This window comes from Nicotiana attenuata, chromosome 2, assembly GCF_001879085.1.
Source record: "Nicotiana attenuata strain UT chromosome 2, NIATTr2, whole genome shotgun sequence".
NCBI classification, from domain to species: domain Eukaryota; kingdom Viridiplantae; phylum Streptophyta; class Magnoliopsida; order Solanales; family Solanaceae; genus Nicotiana; species Nicotiana attenuata.
The window spans coordinates 93,855,613-93,864,049 of record NC_031990.1 but is presented as its reverse complement, the minus strand read 5'-3'; the positions used below and the strand labels follow the sequence as shown (position 1 = coordinate 93,864,049).

Sequence of the window (8,437 nt, the reverse complement as noted above, 5' to 3'; positions counted from 1 at the left end):
TGCTTAAATGTTTCAATGTCAAAACTACATTAATGTTTCATAATTAGTGATAAAAGTGAGCTGAGAATCTATATTACTCATATCTAAATTTATATGGCAGTGTTTAATTAGGCACGAAGTTTAAGAAAGAATGATGATTTTTAAAACTTTTGGTTCCCAACAAGCCATAGATTGTGGCTAACTATAAATTGTCTAACTAAAGTTAAATGAAAAGTTTAAAGTTAAATTTACTTTTAAATAAGAAAATATTATATTCTTTTGGGACATACTAAAAAGGAAAAGTATGACAAATAAATTGGACGGAGAAAGTAATTAACTATGATTAAGTAAAAAAATACATTTTGTAAAGATTATACAGATCGATATCATCCATTTATTAATTTGGTACAAATATCAGCATATAGTGAAATTCTCAATATTTTACTTACTTTGATTCTTGTTTTAAAATGTTTTCAGGTCAAAGTTTGTTGTTCAGTAATATTCTTATCCGTTTGTCTTCTTCAATATATTTCATGGTTAAGTTACTTGTATTCTGTGATTCTATTAAACCTTCAGAAACTCTCACATGTGATATATCCCCTACCTAAGTTGAAACCTGAATAATATTCTGTGTTTCTATTGCTTGTGATCTGGCCACATGATTCCACTACCGTGCATGCTTAGTTATACACTGGAGATTTAGGTGTATTATCCCGGTATAAAATTTGAGATTAAATTTATTTTGTGTTTGGTTAGAAGATTAGCTAAAATGGTATTATTTCTATATTAAAATTTTGGTATCGTGATGAGTATCCAAAAAATATAAAGGGCAGTCCGGTGCACCAAGTTCCTGCTATGCGCGGGGTCCGGGGAAGTGCCGGACTACAAGGGTCTACAGTACGCAGTCGTACCCTGCATTTCTGCAAGAGGCTGTTTACACGGCTTGAACCCGTGATTTTCTGATCACATGGCAGCAACTTTACCAGTTACGCCAAGGCTCTCCTTCATTATCCAAAAAATATAATCCGGAAATATCCTAGATTTTGAACCAAACGGCCCCTAAGATATAACGAATAATATATATTAATATCTTCACATGGATTTATGTATAAGTTACAATGAATGCTAACATCATGAAAGCTTTAGAGAACTGCATCATAATTTCTTGTTACACTTGCATAACAAATTAAATTGATATCTTCATGTGGATTTAGTTACAAACAATAATCATTTTGAAAGCTTTAACAACCTTCATCATGAATGTGTTTTGTTTAAAATTCTTGCCAACTATTGTCCACCTATATCAACCTCACAAGTCAATGCAAAGTTATTATTATAATAAACACAAATTTATTTTTGAAAGATTCCTTTTATATACTACTCCCTCTAATCCACTTTAATTGATTTTTTTGGCCTTTTTTGTAGTCCATAATATATATTTGAGTTTTTCAAATATCAAGAAGGAATTAACTTCTTTTTTCTAAGTTGTCATTGAAGAAAAAAGTCTAGGAGTATTTGCTATATTTCCAATAAACAAATTAAGGTTAATATGATCAATTTCATTATTAATTAATGCTAAAGAATGAATTCGTTAATATGTGTGAAAACAACTAAAATATCAATTAAAATGGATGGAAGGGAGTAAGTGTTTTTTATCTTTTAAATAGTCATTACTCGATCATTTGGATTTTGGCTATTATGAAATTATTAATGTAGGCCCCAACTATTAAAAAACTCTAATATGTACTTTTCTGAAATAAATGGACCAATTAATGACTTCTAAAAGAAGACAAATAATTGTTCGATTAGAACGTAGAAGGCGATGATTATTCTGTCATCCATGACTTCCCTTCTAATCAAGCATTTCATTATCAGTCCAATATTAAAGTTAATTTCAAAAAAAGCATATTATTTTTTTTAAATGTGACCCTCCAGAAATATAAAGAATGTTGTTGCATGTGGGCATGAGGAGGGGCCAACTTGTTGGGGCTGTCCTCCTGGAATCGTGGTTGCTAATTGTGACAATATAATATTGCAATTAATTTATGAAGAACTTGTAAATTGAACCTGTGTGTGGGTTATGAAGAAGATATAGCGGCCATGGTCTATTGTAATTTGATGACACCCTTTCTCCTTTCTTGTTTTAAAGGAACTTTACCCAAACGGTTAGTCATATTTATTATTTATTTTTTCGAATTGCTGTACCTAAATCATACACTGATATATACAATTATACACATATTGTGTATATATTTATATATCTATCGATTATTTTAAGTTTAAGTTGTTGGCTGGACGCCTATTTAGTTTAATTTTTTTTGTTTAAATAACCATTCGATATCAAACCCCATTGATCAGACTAATTGAGTTCGTGTCACATAGAGTCAATTAAAGGGGAAAACGATTCTTATGAAGAATCACTACAATCTCAGAGTTTAAACTCGAAACTTCTAACTAACGAATGTAATGATGTTATTCATCTCATCAGACCTTTAGGCGGTACTGACTCACTCCTAAACATATCTTTACACTACCCAACTCACCTTGAGCAAGCAGCCGTTTATTACATCCATCTAGGGGTAGCAATTTGAGCTCAAACCCATCCAATCCGCCTAACCCGTCCAGAGATTAATGTTGGGCTACAAACATATTAGTTCATGGGTCAATTTGGGCTGAGCCCAAGTAAATCCATTATTTTTATAGCCCAATGTGACCCATTAAGTAGCCCAACTACAACCCATGAAACTTACTCAAAACAAAGGGATCTCAATCCAGCTTATCTAAAAATTTACTTAGTTGCCCCAATTATACTTTTTTTTTTTTTTTTTTTTTGTATTTTCAATTTTCTATTCTTTTATTTTTCTGCACCACCCACCCACCCTACTCTTCCCTCGCACAAACCCCCTCAATTTTTTTTTTTACTTTTTTTTCTTTGTTATATTTTATAATTTTTTTTTTCTGCACCACCCACCCACCCTACCCCCTTACCTCCCCCCGTAAAATATTTTTTAACTTACACATTTTAAGGTAAAATGTTTTTTTATGCAAGATGAGCATGGTTCTGAAACATGGGTCAAGTTGTGCGGGTTGGGTTATGACCCATTGTTTAGCCCATCTTGACCCAGCCCATCTTAGCCCAAGTACACTTTGGGCTGGGTTGGACAATGACCAATTTATTAACCTAACCCATCTTGACCCGCCCAAATTCAGTCCAACCCGTCCATTTGCCACCCCTACATCCATCCATTTTAAGTCACTGAAATTCGATAAATTGTTCATTTTGACACCCCATAACTCATGTGTATCCTCTCCTCCATGCCACCACACACACAAAAAAAGAAAAGGAAGACGTCAAAGTGGAAAAACAATGTGAAACCTTAAAAGAAAAGGCACCCAATTAATATTCTGTGATGGGCCATTTTCCGTCAATGGCTGGCCTACTGAATTGGTTTTATATGCAACCCTAAACAACAGACCATCTTGCAACAACTTTTGGAATGAAGCGTTTGTACGTTCACGGAAATCTCATTTTTAAAAGATAGTGAGACCATCCACCGTTCCCTCGTCTCATTTTATATGATGTATTTCGACTGGACATATATTTTAAATAAAAAGAAGGGAAGCCTTAGAGTAACGATAAAAATTTTTTTGTGTGACATATAGGTCAGGGGTTCGAGTCATGGAAGTAGATATTCGTATTTGCATTAGGTTAGGTTGTCCACACCACGAGCCTTGGGGTGCAGCCCTTCCTCGAACCCTACGTGAATACGGGATGCCTTGTACACCGGGCTACCATTTTATATATTTTAAGAAAGAAAAAAAACAGCCTTTTAAAAATATTATTCTTTTTATAACAAGCTAAAAAAGAAAGTGGACTACATAAGTTGGGATATAAGGAGTATATATTTGGTTTGAATTGGATGTATTTACCTAACTCTTTTCATAAGCGTCAAGATTCAAGTGCTAATTAGCTGCCAAAATTCATAATGGACTATTAGTAGGTGCAATCCTAAGTTTACACAAAGGATCTCAACATCAGATTTTTGTGATTGGACACATCTATTTTTTTTTTATGTGATAATGTAATCCTAAGCTTTGGCTAGGTTATACCCCTTTTGATAACAGATTACAATACTATAACTGCATGTTAGCTCCTATTCCATTTTTGCTACTCCATCCATTATCATTCGGATTCTCGCTGCTTAAGGCCCATTAAATAGGAAATACCCCTAATTATCAGGATTTTTTCATCTGGAATTAAGGATAAAGATCCTATCCGTTTCACCATAATATTTAGTAATAGTATCGGGAAATATGTACTTTCATTTGCAATATGTGGCTTCATCTAAAGTTTCAGTTTTTCATAAAAAATTAAACAGAGTAACTTGCACTTTTGGTACCTAGTTTATAGGGTTTGGGTAATTTTTTGTCTTACTTTTTGAATCATACACAGAATATATACCATAACTTTAAAATAACGTGCAAATATGTGACCTCATATTAACAATGTTAATTTTTTTGGATGAGAAAAGTCGTGCACCTTGCACATGACCCGCTTATTATCTATTCCTCACCTCTAATATGCATACACGTTCAAGTTCTCTTAGTATATAAGTTTGTTATCATTCATTTTAACTGTATTATGTTTTTAAAATGAAATAATACTAGTAATTATTAGTGTATATAGAATAAAATATAAAGCAGGTTAATGCTCTTGTGAACTGATTAATTGTCTTTTATTTTCATTTTATAAGAGAAAGAGGATCATCATTTTATAAGGTACTTCTTGTTTGTTTCTTTTAAAGAATCCTTTTGGAGACAACCGAAGAAACAACAGTTTTTAGGGAAAATTGTAGAGAAAAAAAAATTGATTGGCTCCCAAAATAGTAAGAATGTCACACAAAAGCGAATTAAAGTTTGAAAGTTAGAAGTTCACTAAATGATGGATCGATCAAAAAAAATCTGTTCCAAACTTTACAGACTATATGTTTTTCTTCTCTTCCAATTTCCTGAGCAGAGGCTAACAAATATATCTCAGCAAGTATGGGAAAAAGTTAGCTAGTAAGGCACGGTGGCAGTAACAGTTCTGTGTCTTGGATCAGTGAGAACAGTTTGTACATTGGCAAAACCAGTTTCCTTCATCACTCTTTCAAGATCAGTCAAGTAGTATTCATCCAGAAAAGGTTCTGTGCTCTTCATTAATGTAAACAGCACTGGTGGTAATTCCTGTACATTGGAATCCAAGACAAGTTGGACTCATAAATACTTTGTTCATACTCTATGTTTGGAGAAAATGATAAAAATGGTCCTTAATTTTGGGGGCAGGTCAACTGTAGTCCCTTGAATATACCCTGAGCAGTTTTTTGTCCTTCAAAGTTGAGCACTTCTGGTTTTCCTCAAATATTTAAGAAACTCTAGTAGTTAGATTCAACGAGAGCTAACATTTGGATGTATAGTTTCTGTTATTTTTTGTCTACTTCTGGTGTCTGGTGCGGTTTTTGCTATTTTTGATCTATTTCTGGTGTTTGGTGTGATTTTTGGTAATGCAGATTCTAGGATTTGACGGCACTCTCCTGGTGTTTACGGTTAAATCTTTTCTTTCACAGTTCTCGGTAAATCTAACCATCGAAGTTTGTTAAATAATAGAAGGGAGACAAAATATGCTTACTTTAGGCAAACTAAAAGGATCAAAACTGCTTAAGAGTATATTTAAAGGACTATTTTAATCTATCCCCAAATATAAGGGATCTTTTTTGTCATTAAGCAGACCAGCCTATTTGAAACTTTATCTTGAATAGTCTGTGATTGAAATTTATATGTGAAAGAATTGGACATACCTGAAGAATCTTCGACTTTGGCTGCAGAAGAGAGCAAGAATATGTAATAAGACTCATGTAAAATGGTAATATAGCAATAGTTATCAGTTAATTAGAGCAATGTGGATAACTACCGAGTTATCAGTTATAGCAACAGTTCCTCCAGGTCGAAGTATCCGAAATGACTCCTTCACTAAATTTCTTATTGCTCTTTCAGGACATTCATGAAACTGCAAAAACAGTACAAAATCAAAGAAATTTAAGTGAATATCCACTTCAATAAAATTGGGAACAGTTCAAATTGCTCAATTTTGCTTTCCGTTAAACTTTTTTTCTGTTCATACCCTTGCCGTTAGCAAATTTTCATGTATTTTCCATTACCATTAACGGAGCGCCAGCATGAAATGAGCGGACCAAATTCTCCGAGAAAAATGGTCCATATGTACCCTTAACTTTTGACTATGAATTTTTCATATTGGAAGTTGGTTATGGTCAATGGCAAATAATGAGACTTTTGTCTAACGGCAGGGGTAAGATTAGACAAAAAATTCAACAGAAGGCTAAGTTGCTCGATTTTGGATAGTGTGAGAAAGCACGGGAGAAAATATATTATTGATTAATTGACAATGCTACAATGAGCCCTATATATACACACATAACATATCCTACTCCTAATACATATTGGATTAGGGTTAGAGTTATTTACTCCTATTTACACGACTATTCTAACACTCCCCCTCAAGCTGGTGCATATAAATCATATGTACCAAGCTTGTTACATATGTAGTTAATACGAGGACCAGTGAGGGACTTGGTGAAAATATCTGCAAGCTGATCATTCGACTTCACAAACTTTGTAGCAATATCTCCCGAGAGTATCTTTTCTCTAACAAAATGACAGTCAATCTCAATGTGTTTAGTTCTCTCATGGAATACTGGATTTGACGCAATATGAAAAGCAGCTTGATTATCACACACAAGTCTTATCTGACTAATCTCACCAAATTTCAACTCCTTGAGCACTTGTTTTATCCAAATTAGCTCACATGTGGCCATAGCCATTGCTCGATATTCTGCTTCTGCACTAGACCGAGCAACCACATTCTGCTTTTTGCTCTTCCAAGACACTAAATTTCCTCCTACTAAGACACAATATCCACACGTAGAACGTCTATCAGAAGGTGATCCTGCCCAATCAGCATCTGAGTATCCAACGATCTGCTCATGGCCTCGATCTTCAAACAATAAGCCTTTGCCTGGAGCTGATTTTATATACCGAAGAATGCGGACAACTGCATCCCAATGACTATCACAGGGAGAATCCATAAACTGACTCACAACACTCACAGGAAAGGAAATATCAGGTCTAGTCACTGTGAGGTAATTTAGTTTACCAACCAACCGCCTATATCTTGCAGGATCGCTAAGAGGCTCTCTCTGTCCTGGCAGAAGTCTAGAATTCGGATCCATCGGAGTGTCAACAGGTCTACAACCTGTCATTCCTGTCTCCTCAAGAATATCTAAGGCATACTTCCGTTGTGAGATCACAATACCTGAGCTAGACTGAGCGACCTCAATACCCAGAAAATATTTTAATCTGCCCAGATCCTTAGTCTGAAAGTGCTGAAAGAGATGTTGCTTCAACTTACTAATACCATCCTGATCATCGCCGGTAATAACAATATCGTCAACATAAACGACCAGATAAATACAGAGATTTGAAGCAGAATGTCGATAAAATACAGAGTGATCAGCTTCACTACGAGTCATGCCAAACTCCTGAATAACTGTGCTGAACTTACCAAACCAGGCTCGAGGAGACTGTTTTAGACCATAGAGGGACCGGCGCAACCGACATACAAGGCCACTAGACTCCCCCTGAGCAACAAATCCAGGTGGTTGCTCCATATAAACCTCATCCTCAAGGTCACCGTGAAGAAAAGCATTCTTAATGTCCAACTGATAGAGAGGCCAATGGCGAACAGCAGCCATGGATAGAAAAAGGCGGACTGATGCAATTTTAGCCACGGGAGAGAAAGTATCACTGTAATCGAGTCCAAATATCTGAGTATATCCTTTGGCAACAAGACGAGCCTTAAGTCGATCAACCTGGCCATCTGGACCAACTTTGACTGCATACACCAAACGACAACCAACAGTCGATTTACCTGAACGAAGAGGAACAAGCTCCCAAGTACCACTCGTATGTAAAGCAGACATCTCGTCAATCATAGCCTGTCGCCATCCGGGATGAGACAGTGCTTCACCTGTAGACTTAGGAATGGAAACAGAGGACAAAGATGACACAAATGCACAATGGGATGGTGAGAGACGATGGTAACTTAAACCGATATAATGAGGATTAGGATTAACTGTGGACCGTATACCTTTTCGTAGTGCAATCGGTTGATTAAGAGGAGACAAGTCCGCAGTATTAGCAGGGTCAGGTGCAAGACGTGAATCAGCTGGGCCTGATGCTGGGGGCGGACGACGATGATAAGTCAGGAGTGGTGGAGCTGTAGACGGTTGAACTCGACTAGGTGGTGGCACTGGAGCTAGAGTTGGTGGAACTGGACTAGGTGGTGGCACTAGGGGATATAGTTAGATACTGGAGCTAGTAGGTGGTGGCACGTGGAACTGGA

The 8,437-nt window shown here is 35.9% G+C and overlaps 1 protein-coding gene across 1 annotated transcript in view; it reads right to left on the bottom strand.

Moving 5' to 3' along the window:
* Nucleotides 4,888-8,437, bottom strand: part of LOC109215312 — an 8,830-nt gene continuing 5,280 nt past the window's right edge. Inside the window, exons 6-8 of the mRNA XM_019379353.1 lie at nucleotides 5,930-6,025; nucleotides 5,817-5,837; nucleotides 4,888-5,205 (exon numbers count right to left, since the gene is read on the bottom strand). Coding sequence (XP_019234898.1) covers nucleotides 5,038-5,205; nucleotides 5,817-5,837; nucleotides 5,930-6,025 — 285 coding nt within the window. The 3' untranslated portion in view covers nucleotides 4,888-5,037. The remainder of the gene's footprint in view (nucleotides 5,206-5,816; nucleotides 5,838-5,929; nucleotides 6,026-8,437) is intronic.